At 40.6% G+C, this 21,449-nt stretch overlaps 2 protein-coding genes and 1 non-coding gene across 6 annotated transcripts in view; 1 reads left to right on the forward strand and 2 right to left on the reverse strand.

Moving 5' to 3' along the window:
• pip4k2aa (phosphatidylinositol-5-phosphate 4-kinase, type II, alpha a) overlaps positions 1-7,176 on the reverse strand; it is a 29,971-nt gene extending 22,795 nt beyond the window's left edge. Inside the window, exon 1 of one of the 3 annotated variants that reach the window (XM_077624216.1) lies at positions 6,055-7,176. In XM_077624216.1, the coding sequence (XP_077480342.1) occupies positions 6,055-6,195 (141 nt within the window). In that variant the 5' untranslated portion in view covers positions 6,196-7,176. The remainder of the gene's footprint in view (positions 1-6,054) is intronic. The other 2 variants (XM_077624215.1, XM_077624217.1) reach the window with 2 other exon arrangements.
• LOC144092163 (U11 spliceosomal RNA) lies at positions 2,719-2,854 on the reverse strand. The gene has a single exon (XR_013305994.1). It is a non-coding gene; the product is annotated as a U11 spliceosomal RNA (small nuclear RNA).
• Positions 6,501-20,102, forward strand: LOC144091678 (armadillo repeat-containing protein 3-like). Of its 2 annotated transcripts, XM_077624213.1 has the most exons (17): positions 6,501-7,262; positions 8,444-8,508; positions 11,843-11,960; positions 13,420-13,545; positions 14,525-14,593; positions 14,677-14,849; positions 14,922-15,116; positions 15,305-15,524; positions 15,630-15,782; positions 15,847-15,958; positions 16,943-17,192; positions 18,084-18,220; positions 18,458-18,626; positions 18,702-18,793; positions 18,893-19,057; positions 19,176-19,338; positions 19,457-20,102. In XM_077624213.1, exons 2-17 carry the CDS (start codon positions 8,452-8,454, stop codon positions 19,661-19,663), a joined length of 2,406 nt encoding a protein of 801 aa, XP_077480339.1. In that variant the 5' UTR covers positions 6,501-7,262; positions 8,444-8,451; the 3' UTR covers positions 19,664-20,102. The 2 variants fall into 2 exon arrangements, with proteins under 2 accessions (XP_077480339.1, XP_077480340.1); XM_077624214.1 differs by lacking the exon at positions 8,444-8,508.
• The last annotated feature ends 1,347 nt before the right edge of the window (positions 20,103-21,449 follow it).

A 21,449-nucleotide genomic window follows, 5' to 3' on the forward strand; every position in this document is an offset into this window, starting at 1 on the left:
ACAATTATGTGGCAGAAAATGCACTGCATGAAAACTCCAACATATGCATTATCCTTCAGTTGTATTTTTTTCACCACAGCCACATTTCAAAATTGCAAACAAAAAGTTGGTTTAATCACACCATAAGACAGTTTCCCCAATGTTTTTAAGACTTGAAAATTCAGACACATTTTCAAGGAAAAATCCAAACGCAATAATAAAATAAAAGACAGTCTCAATCTAATATTCATTGAAAACATCTGTCGGTTCACCACATAAGGACTGCCCACAATAGAAACCCTCATAAAGTTGACAGATTTGCAGTACTTCTGCAAACGTTCGTGCCTCAGGTTTATAGCGTCACGCTAACTAATCCAATTTTATCACTTCCAGTGAAGAGTATATAAACTAGATTGCAAAAAAAGAGGGGACACTTTACACTTTGAATGCAATGATGTGAAAGTGCTAGTTTTCAATAATTTATTCAGAATAGAACATAGAGACACACCAAAAGTTTAAGCAGAGAAAATTTTAAGGGAACATTTTGTTTTTATAAGCAATGGTGTCAACAACTTTCGAAAAACTTGTGACAAAGCTGTTTTCAGCACTGTAAATTTTGTACCTATAGTCTTATATAGTCAACTGTCTAGGAATTTCTTTATCACACCTGCCTTTTCATGATGCGCCAAATGTTCTCTATAGGTGAAAGATCTGGACAGCAGGCTGATCATTTCAAAACACGGATCCCTTTTCCGCGCCACATAATACAAATTAAAGCTGTGTGTGGTCTGGCATTATTATCAAGTAAAAATAAAATGCAAGGCCTTCTCTGAAAGAGAGAACATCTAGAGAGCAGCACATATTGTTTAAGAAACTGAATATAACGTATTTTCTAGCATGTAAGCCGCCCCCACATATAAGCCTCACCGTGGCCGGATGATTCGCTGAAGGACGTTTCGCCGACAAACGTTTGACAGAGGGACAGGTCGCCGAATGGACGTTCCACCGAACGGTCAATCGGCCGAACGGAGCTTCCGCCGAGCGGAGGTTTCGCCGGCGCGCTCGCGCCCCCGGATCGTGTGTGTACAAGTTTTGCAACCTCGGCCCGTGGGCCATATAAGGCCCGTTAGGATTTTTAATCCGGCCCGTCGAGTATGCAAATTATATCCCTACGGTCATCGGAGGGGTTTCTCCCCGGGAACAGTGGTTCGTGGGCGGATTTTAATGACACATGCTGAGTTTCATTATCGAGCTCCATATATTTCGTCTATATACGACCATTCGCCAAACGGCTCAAAATGCGTTTAATGATTAAATACAAATACTAGTATTTGTATTTAATCATTAAACGCTGTTTTCGGCTGGATTTGACCGAATTTGAGAGCATTTTGAGCCGTTTGGCGAATGGCTCTGTTCTTAAAATGGCCGACAAGCGACGACGTCGAGCTCCGTTGTATCACAACGCGCATCGGACATCTAGTCTGTATACACGAAGAATATGTGAATTTCCTTTGTCTTCTTTTAAATAAAATACTAGTATAAAATACAATACTAGTATTGTATATACAAATACTAGTATTTGTATTTAATCATTAAACGCATTTTGAGCCGTTTGGCGAATGGTCGTATATATAGACATTTTTTTGCCTTATCGCGACATCATCGCGACATTTTACCGAGGAATTCACTTCCCTGGGCTCGGTTCTAATGTCCAAAGAGCTCCAGTATTTGTATTTGATCATTAAATGCTGTTTTAGGATGAAATTAACATGAGTGCTGTCATTATATGCCCAGCGGGGGGCAGTACATGCCCTTATTATTGCGGGGGGCAGGCAGTACATGCCCTTGTTATTCCTAAATGAATGTTATCTGTAATGGCCGTAAATGGCCCGCGGGCCGAGGTTGAAAAACTTGTACACACACGATCCGGGGGCGGGGCGAGCGCGCCGGCGAAACTTCCGCTCGGCGGAAGCGCCGTTTGGCCGATTGACCGTTCGGTGGAACGTCCATTCGGCGACCTGTCCCTCTGTCAAACGTCCGTCGGCGAAACGTCTTTCAGCGAATCATCCGAGCACCAAGCACCCTTAAAATTGCCTTAAAATTGTTGAATTTTAGAATTTCTCGCGTATAACCCGCACCCTGATTCACAATTTTCACCTCCATATTCATGGTTTTAATAGGGAGTAGAAATGTGTTACTACTTTGAAGGGAAAATCTTAAGAAAAATAATCGCACGTGGTATTTCTGAGATACTGTATGAATCAAAAGCACATTATTAGGGTAAATATCATAAGGAAGTTAGTAATTCATTAATGGTTGCTTTCTTATTGCAAAACAGAAAATAACCAACAAGTATTAAATGTTTAATTTGCTGACATGTACTGGTGAAAAAGAGTATAGCAAAGCTGTAATTCTTGTGCGCATATAAGCCATACATTTGTTTCAGTCATCATTTTTTGTTACAAGTACGGCTTATATGCGAGAAAATACGGTACCTTTCTGAATTGATTGTGCTTTCCATGCATAACTTCATATCGTAAGTCGTCAAATCATAGAAGTTTTCCACTTTTCTCATACTCGATTTTAAATGGCCCAGAGAAAACACCTCCGCTTCTGTGTTCTGTTTAGAAATCAATTATTTGCACTAATAATCGGACATAGGCTTTGGCATCATCATTGACTCGACAAAAGCCTAATTGTCATCATACCCAGAAGATCTGCGTATGAAGAAATTGGTAAAAAGATGCTTGACTCTCAGACCGAAAGCTGTCCCAAATTTAAAAATTTTGCTTCCGAAATCTCTTGATTTAGATTCCGCAAATCATACCTTAATCAAGGTACTGTTATTAACATAGTAGCTGAAGAAGCCCTTTTTCTGTGTGTACTTTAGTTTCAGCTGGCAACAACCGATGGCACGTTGGATTGTTCACTAACAATAATTTATAGAAGTATTACTGGGCACATTCTGTGATTTTATTTCAAGTAGCATTCCTCTTTGTGATGCAGTGTCATTTATGGGCCCAAATGTAATGGGTACCTAGTATGTATGTTATTTTTGGCCTTCACCCTTATTGTTCCAAATCCTTTGGATGATGTTACGCACTGTAAACAAGAAAACACGTTTATAAAATCGTGCCCCTATATTTCTGTGCAACATTAAGAGTATTCCACGATCTTGGCTTTTGAGAGACACAACCACATTGAAAAGCTCTTTTTAATACATAATTTTGCCAATGGACCTAATTGGTGTTCATTATACATTCATTATACAATTGACATTTCCAGTCTTGTTTTGCAAATGTCCACATATTGAGATTTGTTGATGGCATGAAATTTAAAATTACCACATGTTTCCCTTGAAATTATACATTTTCTCAATTTCAACTGTTGATTTGTCATCTATGCTTTATTTTGTACAAGCATGATTGTTTAGAACCAAAAGACAATTGTTGCGCTATTAAAAAAAACACACCCATAAATCACATTTTATAAGGATTATAAATTGATTATTGTTATTAGCACCTATTTTGTTCAATAGCTCCCAATCTAGATGACAGATTGACACGAAATTTACAGGAAGGATAGGTAATTACCTTCTGTTTAACGAACACCTTTTAGTTTTTCAAGAACCCACTCCAATTATTAATTATTAATTTACTACTGTTATTAGCACCTAATATGTTCAATAGCTCCCAAGCAATTTGACGTATTGGCACCAAATTTACAGAAAAGATAGGTAATTACCTTCTGTTTAATGAAAACCTTTTAGTTTTTCAATGACACATTCCATTTATAAATTATTAATTTATTACCGTTATTAACACCTACTTTGTTCAATAGCTCCAAAGCCAATGGACGTATTGACACCAAATCTACAGAAAAGATAGGTATTTACCTTCTGTTTAACGAGCACCTTTTGGTTTTTCAATAAACATTCCATTTATTAATAATTAATTTATTACTGTCATTAGCACCTAATATCTTCAATAGCTCAAGAGAGCAGCAAGGTAACATATTTCAGGTCAGGCAAACTCATCGATAATACTCATACATCAATTCTGCTTTCAGCTGTAGCAAATAAAAGTTGAGTTTACACACTTAAAGAAGGTGAAGAAATTCAATCATTATTAGGATCCGACAGACATTTCTGGGCACCATAAAAAAAATCATCCCTTTACGTTGCACGGTTTGGACAAACGTAGCAAGACAATCTTAACATACACACACACACACACACACACACACACACAAATGACACTTTATAAGGATTATGGATAAAACAATAATACTTGGAAGTTCCACATCTTTCATCTAAAAGCCAGATTTTACAAGGATATTTATTTTTTTGTTAATCTAATGATAATCAGCAGCAGTGAAATCCAATGCAGTTTTAAGGTGAAAGCCCCCGGTACCAAAAAGAAAAAAATAAGGCGTACTTTTGCAAAAACATATTTGAATTATTTCTAACACTTTTGATGGATTGAAGGTGTGCGTATTTTACCATCTGGGATAAATGTAACAGAACATTTCAGAAAAAGAACATCAGACCAACATGCTTACATCAGTGGTGGTCGTATGAGGATCTAGGGCTGATTTACTTTTTATGGACCTGGACATCGTGCTGTAATTTATGGGACCATTACCTCATTCTGAAGAGTATTTGAGTATTAGTGGCTGAAAATTGTCCTTCGTTGCCGAATTTGATTTATTCTGCAAGGAAGAGTGTGAAAAAATATCTCTGCAGTGATGTGAAAAACTAATTTCCAGGAACTGAAAAAGATTGATTTCAGTTGTTGCTGGTGTTATTGGCACTCCAATCAATGTTTGAGGCAGTTAAGTTTTCACAAAAGGCCGTTAGCCCGTCAGCAAATTAAATCACAAATTTTACGACTGCATTTTATGTTTATTTTGTCTGATATTAACATTTGTATGATAATCTTACATTAAGTGGAGTTTGCACGACCTCCCGGGCCGGCGTGGGTTTTCTCCAGGTACTGCGGGTTGTTCCCACATTCCAAAATCATGCATGGTAGGCTGAATGGACACTCGTAATTGCCCCTAGCTATGAGTGTGAGTGTGAATGGTTGTCCGCCTCCTTATGCGCTGCAATCGGCTGGCTACAGATTCGAGTGTCCCCTGCCTCCGGCCCGAATTCAGCTGGGATGGGCTCCAGCACCCCCCGGGACCCTTGTGAGGATTAAGCGGTTTGGAAAATGAATGAATCTCACATTAAAGCTGGAAAACTACAAAAAGTTGGTGCAGAATGCAAACACATTCACAGCAGTGCATTCATAGAACACAACTATTCTGTGGGTCAGAAAACAAAAACAGTAAAATGCTCTTAAAAATATTGGAGATTTAGGGTTAATTACAATGAATTATTCACTATCAACCAACAATCTAACACTTTTTTAAATGACATAGAAAATGTTAAATTGTCAGTTTGTAAATTGCACATCAATGATTGTTTATCTTAATATTACATAACATTGATTACAGAACACAGGTGTGTTAGTCCAATGGTTTTGCTTTTCACTCTCAATACTCATGTTTGAACTAAAAGCAACACTCGGGTAATAAATACCCCAATGCAAAAAGGAAGAAGGGGCAGTGATAAACTCTGACATTGGAGGATGCACTGCCTCTTATGACACAAATGTGCAGCTTATCTATCTTTCATGTACACAACAGGAAACCATGAGTATGAACAGTTATAAATGCACAAGTCACTCAACCCATGCAATAGAAATATTATGAATTATGACATTTGTTCAAAACCTGCAGTCATTATGCATGTATAAGTATATCATGCATGTATAGGTGTCATTCAACCCATGCAATAGAAATATTATGAATTATGACGTTTGTTCAAAATCGGCAGTCATTATGCATGTATAGGTGTCATTGTGCATGCATAGGTGTATCATTATGCATGTATAGGTGTCATTCAACCCATGCAATAGAAATATTATGAATTATGACATTTGTTCAAAACCTGCAGTCATTATGCATGTATAGGTGTCATACAGAGAGGACATTAATGTCTAATTAGACCTAAGATATGGTCAAACTTACCGAATGGTTGACTCCCCACATAACTACACTGAGTTGAGGATCACTGGCACGGAAGAGCTTCACTTTCTGGGCAACAAAGTGCTTTTTTTTGGTCTTGGTTTTGCTAGCAATTGCTGAAGCAATACTGCTCGCCGAAGCCATCTTTTTGCAAGCTGGTGTTGAGAAATGCAGTCCGGGGGGGTTAATCTTCAGAATTTCTTCCCTTGACAGGCACAGTGGCCACCAGCTCACGACTCAGTGGATAAGAGTGCAATTCATTCAGTCAACTCTCTGGTTAAAATGTCCTAATCCCTTACTTACTTCATCAAAAATCCACCACTGCCTGTCTATGACCATATGGACCAATTTCAACAAGGACTAATGGGGGCGGGGGTTAATACGATTTTGGTGCTAATATTCTTGTTCTCCTACGACTGACAGTCCACCATGTCCATCCGTGTGGGTTCTCGAGCACGCCTCTTCCCCCTTTCGACTCGCCCGTGGAACTCCGCAACCCTGCGACGACGTGAGGCTCACTCAGCTGGCATTAGCATAGCGGCATCATGCTAGTTAGCAACCATATCAGGGAAACTCAATAGAGCCGTAAGGCGTGGAAGATTTGACAACACGGCATAAAAACACATTAGGAGAGTTCGCGTTGTCTTAAGAAAACTACAAAATGGACAGTTTTGTTATACCAAAGCACCCACAGGATATTCTTGACCGCCAGCTAACGTTAACTCTTCCGACCTTCGCCGGCCAGTTAAATGCACCAGCGAGTTGCTGCTGTACACCTGCTATCAGTCCGCAAGCTAGCTAGCTAGCTACTAGCGTTAGCAGCTCGAGCTGCGGCCAAAATAACCTTCGTCCTTCGCTTTCGTACTCCGTCCGTGGAGATGCCAAAGCTGTCGTCCTTTAATGTCGCCGCCCAAAAGAGAACGCAACGAAGGCAACGTCTTTCACGTAGAGTCGAAGGGCGATTTCAATCCCTGCGCTGCACTCTCGTTCATGTGTACTGCTGCTGTCAAGTGACAGCTCGACAGTGGGGAGCTGACACTCGCGCAGCCTGGGCTTTGCAGGGGCTGCGTCCTGATTCGCTGCAGCCCCCCTGACCCACCGGGATCAGGCTTCTGCTTCGTGAATTCCGCTTGTAACACATTCTCAACACGCCGATCAGATGCTGACGTCAAGTATCATGAATGTGTTCTACTGATATTTGTGTCCTGCAGGTAATCGTGACATTCTTGTTTTTCTTCATACCATTGCAGTCATTATGTATAGCTTACACTGTAATTTGTCAAGCAGCACTTATTCAGGCGGAAGTGTTTAATTAACAGTACTGGAAGACAAACACAGGGCAATAATTGTCAATATAATGACGCGTAGCTACGGAATATTTTCATCATTTTGTACATTGATTCAAGATCGGTGTTCTAATGTAGCGAACATAGACCCCCTAGTGGCCTAACTGGTTGACTGCAATGTCTAAACCACACGAGATTTAAAAAAACAACATTATTCTAATTAAAAAAAAAAAAAAAAAAAAAAATATATATATATATATATATATATATATATATATATATAGAGAATAACATATGTCAACCATTTTATGTTTGCTTAATAGCACTAATTCAAAGTAAAGTGGTGCTTTTACAACAAGCTTCCCTTTATTATTTTACAATATTCATTAACAACATTTTACACTAATTACAAGTTGTTTATTGAGATAAATACAAATATAAAATGTTTATTTCTATTCATATCAGTAGATCCAGCACTTATATTTATTATTATTTTACAATATTCATTAACAATTTCATTTTTACACTGATTACAAGTTGTTTATTAAGATAAATACAAATCTCATCTCATCTCATGTCGTTTTCTGAACCGCTTGATCCTCACTAGGGTAACAGGGGGTGCTGGAGCCTATCCCAGCTGGCTTCGGGCCAGAGACGGGGGACACCCTGAATTGGTGGCCAGGCAACCGGAGGGCACAAGGAAACAATAACCATTCACGCTCACACTCATACCTAGGGGTAAATTTAGAGTGTCCAATCAGCCTACCATGCATGTCTTTGGAATGTGGGAGTAAACCGGAGTACCCGTAGAAAACCCACGCAGTGCCGAGAGCACATGCAAACTCCACACAGGTGGACCAACCTGGATTTGACAAATATAAAATGTTTATTTTTTAATAAATATTAGTAGATCCAGCACTTTTATTTATTGTTGTCACACATTTTACTACAAAATTGATCTAGCAAGGTTGCCCAGGTAACCTATGTCACAGCAATTTTGTTGCCATGGTGTTGTTTAGTGTACCTCTACGATGTATACGCCCACCTAATCCAAAGAACCGTGTTAAACGAATGATAAACCATGCAAATTATGTGCCTCGTACCAGGTGACAGAATGTCGAGGAGGGATAAGAAGAACGCTTCAAGTCTCGAGTCTCTGCATAGGGACACGGTGGGTGACGTTTACGGCTTTTGTGGGTTTGAAATTCTTAGCTGTGGGCTACAGATGTACATTTCACAGATTTCACTAACGTACCATTGTCTGTTATTATTATTGTTTTTCCTACAATCTCAGAAGTCAAAATTGCCAGGGGTTTTTATTTTCAAGGTGAATGCAGTAAGCTTCCCTACAGATGCAATTTATATACTAACTAATCGTAAAACTTAATACATTTTTATGATTAGTCAATTTGCGGTGGGTATTTTGTTTTAAGTTTGTCGACTTGTTAATAAACATTCCCTTTGTCACTATTATGAAAATTCTTTTTTTGAGGCATAACACAGTAATCCTTTGAATTTCGTGGATAATGTACACCAGACATGGCCGCGATAATTGAAAAACTGCGAAGTAGGATCACCACTATTATTACTACCAATGTTCCCTCTAATTTTTTGTTTGTCTGGGCAGAAAGACAACCTCCCTGAGCACACTGAGTACCGACCGGTGTGAGCAACATCATTGCTCGCTATGGGCACACACCAGTATCACACCTGCCATAAGCAGGTGTATGTCTACTACACATAAATGATTTAGTAATAATAAAATGTAATGATTAATATCTATGAATGAGCGGCCCGGCGAATGAGTGGTTCGCGCGTCGGCCTCACAGCTAAAAAATAAAAAATAAAAACAAATAAAAAATTGGGATTTTATTTTGTGCGCTCCATATGATTTGCTGTGCGCAGAGAAGACTAGAGTAGTGCGCAATTGCGCACGCGCGCAGCTTAGAGGGAACATTGATTACTACCATACTATATATTCACACATTTACAAAATAAAAGTACATATAATTACAATTATCAAGAAGTCTATTTATTAAATGTTACAGTTATAGGCATATGACAAGACTGCAATGTATATTCAAATATAATCTATACATTTCAAAAAATGTAAATACTTTAAGTACTGTACCCACAGTGAAAATAGTTCCTGTCTGATTAATTAAAATTAACAGGTTATTGGGAGTCTTTTTCGTCAGATTCGAAAGGCATTGGATCATCGATAGAATATTCAGGAGGCGCCGTAGGGAAGCTTTTCAGGAGGAGCTTTTGCGAGATGTTTTGGGCGCACAAGGAAGATGTTGATGGGTAGTTGTGACCTCGGTTTCTTTTTTGGTACAAAAATCCTTTTGTACAAGGACGTGACACTGTCAAGGCGATTGCCATATTCGATGGCCATGACCATGTTGTCATCAATCTCTGGGACACTTCAAACTGAGCCAAATTGAAAGTTTCTTGCCTTGTACTAAGACTACGTTCTTCAATTTCACTTTCACTTCGCTCCTCCACACTGTCCAGCCGCCTTACCCTCCCAGAGAGCTCTATTTTCGGATAAGAGCGATGGCGTCTGTCCGCTGCCCGGACTTTAAACGGAAACTCAACTTCCATTTTGCTCCTCCACGACGTTCCATCATAGCTGCCCAGAGAGCTCTATTTTCGAGTTAAGGTGACGGCGTCCACTGTAAAGTTGCCCGGAGCTTGCACTTTGAAACATTGTGGGCAAATTCATCCAATAGCTCCGCTACCCCACGGCTCCTGGAATTCCAGTCCGCCAAGAGAGCTTTATTTTCAGATAAATGTCGCCCGGAGCTCGCATTTCTGAAAAAAAGATCATCCCTTACCGAGGCTCCTGGTCGTCAGGTCCGCTCAGGGAGTTCTATTTTCAAATAAGCGCGACGGCGTCCGCCGTAAGGCCACCGCCCGCTGACCCCCATTTTTGTTTGGAGCTGAGTTGAGTGACAGTCCCGTCGTCTGCCATTTTTCTTTTTGTCAAGCGGAAGACAGGGAAGTGTCATATGCTAGTGAGTTTTAGTGTGAATTTTGACATTTTTAAAAATATTTTTGATTTAGATAGTTAATATAAAAAAAAACGCGATGTCCTGAAGCCGTGAATGTTGAACCCGCAAAGTGGTGAAGGATGACAGTTCGTTAAAACTATAGGATGCTGTTGCACAGTAATGAATTGTCCAGTAATCCATTTCTGACCCGCTTATCCTCACAAGGGTTGTAGGGGTGAAGACCCCATCCCAACAAACAACGGGCAGTCGGCGGGGTACACCCTGAATTTTTTGCCAGGCAATCGGGGGGCACACAGAGACTAACTCCATATAGGAAGACATAACCAACTAGTGATTTAACCCTCGATCACAGAACAGTGAGGTGGACGTGCTAACCACTCTCGCGACGTGCTAAGCAATCTCGCAACGTGCCGCCCGCGATCAGAATCGTTGACATAAAAATCCAAACATCCACATGAACTGTGTAAATGAACTTGCAAATATTTTTTGATGAAATTTCATAGTTACGCTGTTGTGTGCATGCAACAATTAAGTATTGACGGACTGCGCGATGATTTAGATGTCTTTTTTAGCAGGGATTCATTCATCTTCTGATCTGCTTTTCCTTATGAGGTAGTGAGGGGTGCTGGAGCCTGTCCCAGCTATCTGTGGGTTATAGGCATGTTACACCTTGAATTGGTTCCCAGGCAATTGCAAGGCACAAGGAGACGAGCATCCACCCACACTGACACTTAGGGATAACTTGGAGTCTAGCTAGATGTATTAATCTTTTTTTCCAGCATCATATAAAACATAACGGTTGTATTTTCATTCATGCAATGGACAGAATATTTCATTTAGCAAAAAATGAAATACTCAATTCATTCAGCAAATGCAGCAGATGAAGTATCCAGTTCAACGAGATGTTGATCATGAAATACTCTGTCTACTGATTTCATCAACATGGGCGGTCCGTTAAATGAGTGGTTGGCGCGTCGGCCTCACAGTTCTGAGATTGAGGATTCCATCCCAGATCTGGTCCTTCCTATGTGGAATTTTTTTCCCCTATCTTGCGTGGGTTTTCTCCGGGTACTCTGGTTTCCTCCCACAACCCAAAAACATGCGGGGTAGGCTGGTTGAACAATCTAAATTGCTCCTAGGTATGCGTGTGAGCTTGATTGGTTGTCTGTCTCCTTGTGCCGTGCGATTGACTGTCCTCTGCCTGCTGCCCATAGTTCCCTGGAATAGGCTCCAGCACCCCCCACGACCATTGTGAGCACAAGCGGTATGGAATAAATGAATGAGTGGCCTTTTCAACGTTAATTGCATATTACACTATTGTAGTGGAAAAACTTACCTACTGAATTTGTAATACGCTCGCTGACCAAAACTAGCCCTACATTTTTCAACCTTATTATAATTGCAATCATGCTTTCATGCATATTCTAGTTACAGCAATTTCATTTGCATTCCTTAAACTTGTTTTTTAATCTTCATGTCTTCTCACAGATTCCACCACGTCCTGTTTCATTCAAAACACCAGCAACTGCAGTTCTTCTATTAGATTCTCCCGAAGAACACATTTTAATCAAAGCATGTGAAGCAATCTATGGATTTGCAGAGGAAGGTAAGAGGAAACTATACTGTCTGTCCATGTGCGTGACCGGACGTTTCGTCGAAAGCCGTTTGGTCCCCGGACGTTTGGTCGACCGGGGTACTTGGATGATTCGCCTAAAGACATTTCGCCGACGGATGTTTGACAGACGGACAGGTCGCCGAATGGACTTTCCACCGAACGGTCATTTGGCCGAACGGCCGTTCGGCCGAATGGAGGTTCGGCCGAACAGAGGTTTCGCCGAAACGGGATTCGCGCGCTCGCCCCACCCCCGGATCGTGTGTGTACAAGTTTTGCAACCTCGGCCAGCGGGCCACATACGGCCCGTTAGGATTTTTAATCCGGCCTGCCGAGTAGGTAAATCATATCCCTACGGTCATCGGAGGGGTTTCTCCCCGGGAACAGTGCTTTGTGGGCGGATTTTAATGACACATGCTGAGTTTCATTATCGAGCTCCATATATTTCCCGAGTTTGAGCACTTTAAAAATCGGCGGGGTTTCCCCCCTGAGCCTATCCGAGAATAGTGCACCGTGAGCGGACTGGGTTGGACGACGCCCCGCTGAATTTCTGCAGCTCCAGAATTTTTTCAAATTTGAGCCCCACACACATTGGAGGAGTTTTTCACCGAGCACAGTGCTCTGTGGGTGGACAGGGGTGACACATGTATTTTATACTAGTATTTTATTTAAAAGAAGACAAAGGAAATTCACATATTCTTCGTGTATACAGACTAGATTTCCGATGCGCGTTGTGAGGCAATGGAGCTCGACGTCGTTGCTTGTAGGTCATTTTCAGAACAGAGCCATTCGCCAAACGGCTCAAAATGCTCTCAAATTCGGTCAAAGCCATTCGGCGACCTGTCCGTCTGTCAAACGTCCGTCGGCGAAACGTCTTTAGGCGAATCATCCGGCCACGGTCGACCGGACGTTTGGTAGAACGGACGTTTGGTAGAACAGACGTTTGGTAGAACGAACGTTTGGTCGCCGGGTTCGCTCGCTGTCAAATTATGACAGAGAGTTTACTGTTGATATTTTGATATTAGATATTTAGATATTAAACTCACTCTCTCTCTCATGATTATAATTTTGAGAGCTGGTTTCAACAGTAATAACCTGGCGCCCAAACGTCCGTTCTACCAAACATCCGTTCTACCAAACGTCCGTTCTACCAAACGTCCGTTCTACCAAACGTCCGTTCTACCAAACGTCCGTTCTACCAAACGTCCGTTCTACCAAACGTCCGTTCTACCAAACGTCCGTTCTACCAAACGTCCGTTCTACCAAACGTCCGTTCTACCAAACGTCCGTTCTACCAAACGTCCGTTCTACCAAACGTCCGTTCTACCAAACGTCCGTTCGACCAAACGTCCGGTCGACCAAACGTCCGGTCGACCAAACGTCCGGGGACCAAACGTCTTTCGACGAAACGTCCGTGTACCGTCCATGTGCCTTTTCTCTTTCCTTCCGTTAGGTGATTTGAACAAGATTTCTTTGACGGAGCAGGGAGCTTTGGGTCCTCTCAGTCAGCTCATCACTCACACCAACAAGACGATCCGGCGTAATGCCATAATTGGACTCGGCCTCATGGCTACCAACAGTATGTCAAACATGCACTTGTGGCTCCATACACATGAACAAGTTTAACGACTTATACATAAGAATGCACACACTGCAGTTTTGTTTGTAGTTTAAACCAGGGGTCTCAAACATTATTACATTAAGTTCAGTTTATATGGCTCTCATGCATTTCCCTGGGCTCTGATTAACAAACAAAGAAACCGCCTTTTCTGAACTGCTTATCCTCACTATCCTCACAGGGGTTTGGGGGGGTGCAGGAGCCCATCCTGGCCAACTATGGACATCAGGCGGGGAGCTAATCGCAGGGCATAAGGACACAGACAAACATTTATACTCACACTCGTACCTAGAGGGAGCTTAGAGTTTTCAACCAGCCTACCATGCATGTTTTTGGAATGCGGGAGGAAACCGAAGTCCCCACACAAACTTTACACGGTGAGGACCCACCTGAGATCGAACCCCCGACCCCAGAACCGTGAGGCCGACGGACTAAACACTCATTTACTGGGCCGCCTAAAAACTTTATGGTACAAGCTAGTCTAGCGTAGTTTTATACATTTTCAGGGGTGTTTATCGAGAACGGAGATATTTAATTACCGGGAGTCAATTCCAGATTGATACCATGTGGAGGAAAAATATTTTATGCCTGGAGTCTTTCTCAAAAGAAAGATTGGGAACCAGTATACTTCATTCCATGACGTTGTAGAGAGACCCATGGGAAATCGAATGAGTGAATACATGTTAAAGATAATGTAAAATGGCATAGAGATGAGAGAAGGGTGCTGGTAACAGAGCTGGTTCATGTTCTCAATTGTTATTAAAAAAAGTTGTCAGAATTTTTTATTACTGAAGAATGAGATGTAATCAATCCGGAATTTTTAGATATGATTTGTTTGTTTGAAATGCTAAAATCACACATTTCTACATTTGATGACCAATCCTCCAAGTACAGTTTAAAAATGTATGAATAGTAATTTTAATTCTATCTTTACTTGAAGGTTTGGCCAGGAGTATCCTACAAAACATGGATGTTATTCCAGCAGTCATTGACAGACTATTATTCGAAGGTAAGTTTTAATGCTCAAATATTCTCTGGTTTACATGACCTAATTTGTGTGCTCTATGAAGTTATTGTTGTCCTGTCAATAAGATGCTGTTATCCAAGAATTCGGGACGATGTACCTGTCCTCTCTGTCCACGGTGTCATGCTGTAGGGTGCAGATTTTTGACAACCAAGGTGTGCCACTGTTAATCAAACTCCTTTCTAGTTCTGACCCAGATGTTCAGAAGAACTCACTGGACACCATCTACAACTTAGTTCAGGTGATTCAAATCAGATTTAAAATAAGCCCAAATTTACAACTGCTCTAAATCTTCTAATGATCTTATCTGTAGGACACTCACATTTGCTTGATTGTCATCGAGTTACAAGTGCTACCTCAATTACTCATGCTGCTGAAGTCCACCTTCAGTTCCATTCAGCATCTGTCTTTAAAGACATTGCAGGCAATTGCCGTCTGTGAAAAGTCACAAAGCGCTTACAGGTTGGAAGGAGTATTAAATGAGCTCTTGGAGATCCTCCATTGTAAGGTTGGTAAGTGTACATTTTGTCATTGTGTGAAATATATGACTGAAAGTATTGAGACACCATTGATCTCTCTTTACGATTGCAATGAAACATTTTGGGGAGAGACACAAGGAACCGTCTCAATACTTTTGTGCTTTTAATCTTGGCGCTTCATTTTTGAGAGGATACACAGTATTTCTACATCTCACAGGATTTAATTGAATTCCATGGGGAGGCCTTGCTGGTTCTTGCTAATTGTATGAGCGACATAGAGAGTTTCCGGATGATCCAGAAAGGAGGAGGCTTGTCTATAGTGATGGAGATTCTTCTCAACCCTAAATTGGCAGAAAGTCAGGCCGCCTCGGTTAAAACCGGAAATACAGAAATCCTGGCTATTACCCTAAAGTGCATAGCCAGCGCTACTCAGAATTGTAAGCACCGAATACGACATGCAACATTAAAACCACATATTTGAAAGGTATACCACTTGTGTGAACATTGTGTTGGATTCATGTACATCTTTTCTGTGTGTTTAGCTTACATTCACCCATTCCTACATGAGCAAAATATTGAAAAGGTTCTGGTGGATCTTCTGTCTTCAGCTAGCGATACTGTGAAAGCGCATGGTTGCAAAGCTTTTGCTGGTTTGAGCTCTTTCCTACCCAGCAAAGACCTTTTCAGAGATTTAGGTATTTACTCCAAATTGACCAATGACATGAAAATAAGTACAATTATTAACTTTCTCTGATTTAGGTGGCATACCTGTTGTTGTTCGCTTACTGAGGAATAGTAAGTGTCCAGTTATCACAGAGTATGGTACACTGGGCCTTGCCAACCTCACATCTGGAAACCAGCTCAACACTATGTAAGGCCTATAGGAAAGATTACTATTGTCCACTTATGTGTTGCACCCTGCATTTAATCTTAAAACACAGGGAGAAATAATCAGAACAGTGATCCATCGTTGTTTCTTCAATCCAACTTTAATGTTATATTTATCAACACAAAAATATCTCTTCTTTTTACAACTTCGAGAAGTCCTACTATTCAACAGGGCAAACAATGAAATATCAATAACATAACTTCCTTGCTATGACCGTCATAGACACTGTACACTGTACAAAATGATTATTACCTTAAATAATAGCATGTGCAGTGTACAGGATAATGGCGGCCGAAGGTAGCGTGTTGAATGTTATAGCCATGTGCATGACCCGTGACTCGCACATTCACGCTCGCAATTCAAAAGTAAATAAACTTTACTAAACATTATCTTCTTTCTCACACGCTAAACAGTGTATTTTGCAAACCACAAACTCAACCGGCCTCTACAACAACCAGCATACTTTGAAACACAGGGAGAAATAATTAGAACAGTGATCCGTTGTTGTTTCTTCAATCCAACTTTACTGTTATGAGACAAATCTCCCATGTTCTAAGCTATGTGCAACAAGGCATCAGTAATCGAACACCGGCATACACTTTAACACGCCACACACTTGCCATGTGGATCAAGGCATCAAAAATCGAACACCGATAAACACATCCAATCCAAACCAGCCGCACATCCTCAACACGCGATCGCCAATAAATCAAACACTCTAGCATGTCACATATGCACTTGCAGTTCACACTGCGATAACATATAATTCTATGAATATGTTCACTAGTCCTGATAACGCAACATGTATTCACTCTGTGGAGTGAGACAAAATGTAATGTTTATTTACCCAATAGTATTCATTCGTTTTCATAACGTGTATTTTCTTTTAATAGTATTTCATTATCTGCTTTAAACATTATACATGTGAAATAATAAGACTTGTTTGTATTGTTATGGTACCACCAGGGAAGTATTTAATGCAGGAGGACATGAGGTGCTTGTGCTGAGTCTACAAGAAAGTTGTCCTAGTGTGATGGCAAATTCTTTAGCCATACTCAGTAGGATGGCAGGGCTTGAAGCTATCCGGTCTGAAGTAGTGTCACAGGAAGTCATGCCAGCTCTGGTAGAGCCCTTAAAATCTGAAGACACACAGATCCTCATCAATGCCTTGCTGTGCATCTGTGAATTGGCATTTGAGGAAGGCGCCAGAGCAGAGGTTAGTAGAATAACATCTGATACAAATACTTTTACATTATAAAAAGAAAAAAGAATGCCTAATGTGGTGGCACATCATTTTGCTTTAATGTATCATACAGTGTAGAAATTGGATTGGATTGGATACATTCATCCCGTATTCGGGAAATTTTGTTGTCACAGTAGCAAGAGGGTGAGGATGCAGAAGTAGGAAAGGCATTTTAGACATAAATAGATAGGTAATAAGTAGGTTAATAAATAAATACATGAATAAATATATAAATAAATAAGCATGTCGCTGAAGTATATATATATATACACATACATACACACATACGTGTACATACACCTGTACATATACATACACACATATAGGCACATATATACATACATACATACATACACATAGATGTACATGAGCCTGACAGCTTATGGGAGGAACGATCTGCGGAAGCGCCCCTTCCTGCAATGAGGGTGCCGCAGTCTATTGCTAAAAGAGCTTCGGAGGGACTCCTCAGACTCATGTAGGGGGTGGGAGGTGCTGTCCATGATGGACATCATCCTGGTCAGCATCATCCGCTCTCCCACTTCCTCCACAGAGTCCAAAGGACAGCCCAAAACAGAATGTAGTTTCTCTCCCATAAAATACTTTTTTTTAAAGCGAGAGACGACACGTAATTCAAATGACCGTCATGTAAAAGATGGATTCTCAAAATATGTAAACAAAATCCTTTCCTCTGGGGTGGACATAATAAAGGTGTAAACTTTCCCAGTTCTCTGTATGTTATAACTTTTAGTTATAGCAAACAGCTTGTCAAAAAGTACTAATGCAAACAAAACAAAATGATTATTACCTTAAATATAATCATTATCACATAATAACGCACCTAATATTAAGTCTTTTTCACTGTAGCTGCGGGAATTTGAGGGTCTCGAACCATTGGTCGGTTTGCTGCGTTCCACTCATCTGGAGGTGTTGCGCTGCACATGTATGGCAATCAGCGTTTGTGCAAAGGATGAGCCCACTGCTTTGGAGATGTTTAAATTTGGGTGAGATGTAAACTTGGGTGAGATACTGATATAAATAAATATCTTTTTAAATGATCTTTACATAAAAGGATTCCCATTAAATCAGGAAAATGAATGGTTTTATGAATGTGACATTGTTTTCATCGTTTTAGGAAAAATATAACGTAAGATTTACAGTAGATGGCAGTATTGTACAGTCTTGTATTATCAGGGTGTATAGGTGTTTGGCTGAAAATACAATTCTGTCTTGTTTTTCAGAGCTTTAGAAATTCTTCAAGAAATTGCCCAGTCAATAAATCGTAGGAGCAAGTTTACTGAATTTGCCTTCATCAGTCTGCTGAAATACAACGTATCTCTCAAATATGGTTTACTAGGTTATTTGACAAAAAATGATGTTATCACTTCTGGATTCTACGATACCGGGAAGGTGTGTTGTCTTATTGTTTCTGGATATACATTTTTTAATTGCTGATAATATCAAGCATAACAATTTCTTTATCAGGTTAATTTTTGTCAGAAGTTTTTAACCTTGGAGGAACTGTACTTGGAACCAATGAATCAACGACGACCTGTTATTGTTGTCAACGCAATTGAGTAGGACTGACTAATAAATATTAATGCAAAATAATCCATATAACAGCCTTGTAATAAATTACACAATACTGCTCTATAATTTACATTCTTTTGATTTAGGGTGTGTGATGAAGTGCAACAGAAAGATGAGGCCCAGTCCGAGCCTGGTCATGACAGAAATCGCAAAGTGATTGATGATATCTCATTGCCATTTCTCGTTAAAGAGGTCAAGGAATCCATTGAGCCTTTGAATGGACAACAGGAACAATATGTTGCTCTGGCCAGGTGACTTTTACCAACAAGAAGGCATTTTCACATGTTTAGATGTGGAGAAATTGGCATACAGTGAACACAATATTGAACATTTTATTCATGTTAATATGTCGACATATCTGGCTATCAGGCTTGTCGCTGAAATAATGGGAGGAGCCATTGCAAAGGACCAGCTGGACACATTTCCATGGTTGCAGCACCTTGATGAACTTAGGTGTAAACTGCGATGTAATCTGATTCCTATCGGTATGATCAGCAAAGGATTTCATTGCCATAGAGCTGTTCTTTTCAAGGTACTTTAATTTATCACACAAAATAATTTCATTAATCGCTGCTCATTGGTGCCAATAGATCTGCCGTCATCATCTATGTAGTTATTAACATATTGCATATTGTCTTTTTTTCATCAAGTACTTGGCAGACGTCATTGGTCTGCGGTGTACTCTAGTTAGAGGTGACTACAACCGATCTTGGAATGAAGTACTCCTCTACAAGGGAGATACTTGTAGCAAAGAAAACTTTTCACAGCCATGTTGCTACATTGTGGACCTCATGCACCAGCCTGGAACCTTCTTGGAGGCTGATAGCACTGCTGCTATTGAATATGAAAGCTTATAGCAGCAACATTGTGTAGGGATTTTAACTAGCTAGATATATGTAATTTCTTCAATATTTCCTTTACACTTTGTTAAAATGATAGTAATGTGATCAGAACTGTTGAACCAGGAATGAAAGTGCTTGGTAAAACATGAGCACATCAGTAGATTAATTTTACGCCAAAAAATGCCATACAGAACATTCAATTACGGACAGACTCAAAATATATGAGCCTCAAAATATGCAGATGAGATATATGGTTTTATGACTAAACGTGTTTATATGTTTACGTTCCTTCCAAGACATACATGATTCCAGCATGTACACAATTCTTAATTTACCAATTTCGTCATACGCAGCTGGTTATGATGACAATTAGGCTTTTGTCAAGTCAATGATGATGACAAGCCTATGTCTGATTTTTATTTTTTATTCTGCTAGGTGATAGTATTTGTTTGAAAATTCCTCTTATGTAATTTGTTTTTAAAGACTTTATTTCTAATAAATTGTATTTTTTAAATTATGCAGTGTTTTTCTTTAAACTATGGCAGCAATTTTAGATATACTGTTAATTAAAGCTTTACAATATTAATTACGATCCCAGCCAACTATGGGTACGAGGCAGGGGACACCCTGAATTGGTTGCAGGGCCCAAGGAGACGAACAACCATTTACGCTCACACCGAGACATAGGGACAATTTATTTTCATTGAGCAATGGATTCCTTGGTGGGTTCCAACCTTCCTGTGTGGAGTTTGCCTTTTCTCCCATGCCTGTGTGAAACTTTTTTCCCAGGTGATCCAGTTTCCTTTAAAATCCCCAAAACATGAATGGTATGTTGATTGACACTTTAGAAAGGTCTCAAGGCCTGACTGTCAGTGTGAATGGTTGTTCCTCTCCTTGTGCCCTGTGATTGGCTGGCGACCAATTCAGGGTGTTCCCCATGGTTGCTGGGATGGCTCTAGCTCCTCCGCGACCCCTGTTAATCAGTACGGAAAATAATGAATAGAAGTCAGGTTGCCCAGCGACCGAGTGATTAGCACGTCGGCTTTACAGTTCAGGGTTTGTGGGTTCGATCCCAGGTCGGTCCTTATTGTGGAGTTTGCATGTTCTCCCTGGACTTGCGTGGCTTTTCTCCCACATCCCCCAAAAATGTAGGGTAGGGTGGTTGAAAACTAAATTTCCCCCAGATATGCTTGTGAGCGTGAATGGTTGTCCATCTCTTTGTTCCCATTGGCTGGCCACCAATTCAGGGTGTCCCCTGCCTGCAGCCTGTATTTAGCTGGAATAGGGTCCAACGCCCAATATAGTACCCCCTCGACCCTTAATGCTCCACGAAACTGAAGTAGCTAATTATCTGTAAAATCAGTGTAAAAAATATTAGGCAATCCGGTGGGACAAGTGGTTAGCACGTCGGCCTCACAGCTCTAGGGTCCTGGGTTCAAACCCAGGTACGTCCGCCTGTGTGGAGTTTGCATGTTCTCGCCTGTGTGGGTTTCCTCCCACATTCCAAAGACATGCATGGTAGGCTGATTGGATACTCGAAATTGCCCCTAGGTATGAGTGTGTGCGTGGTTGTCTCTCTCCTTGTGCCCTGTAATTGGCTGGCCACCGATTCAGGGTATCCCCTGCCTCTAGCCCGAAGTTAGCTGGGATAGGCTCCAGCACCCCCTGCGAACCTAATGAGGATAAAGCGGTTCAGAAAATGAATGAATGGTTGAATGAATTAAATAATAATATTATTCGAGTATTTGTATTATTTATTCTGGAATTTCGAAACTGCCCATTACCGTAAACACTGCAAATG

The sequence above is a fragment of the Stigmatopora argus genome, chromosome 17 (genome assembly GCF_051989625.1).
Source record: "Stigmatopora argus isolate UIUO_Sarg chromosome 17, RoL_Sarg_1.0, whole genome shotgun sequence".
NCBI classification, from domain to species: domain Eukaryota; kingdom Metazoa; phylum Chordata; class Actinopteri; order Syngnathiformes; family Syngnathidae; genus Stigmatopora; species Stigmatopora argus.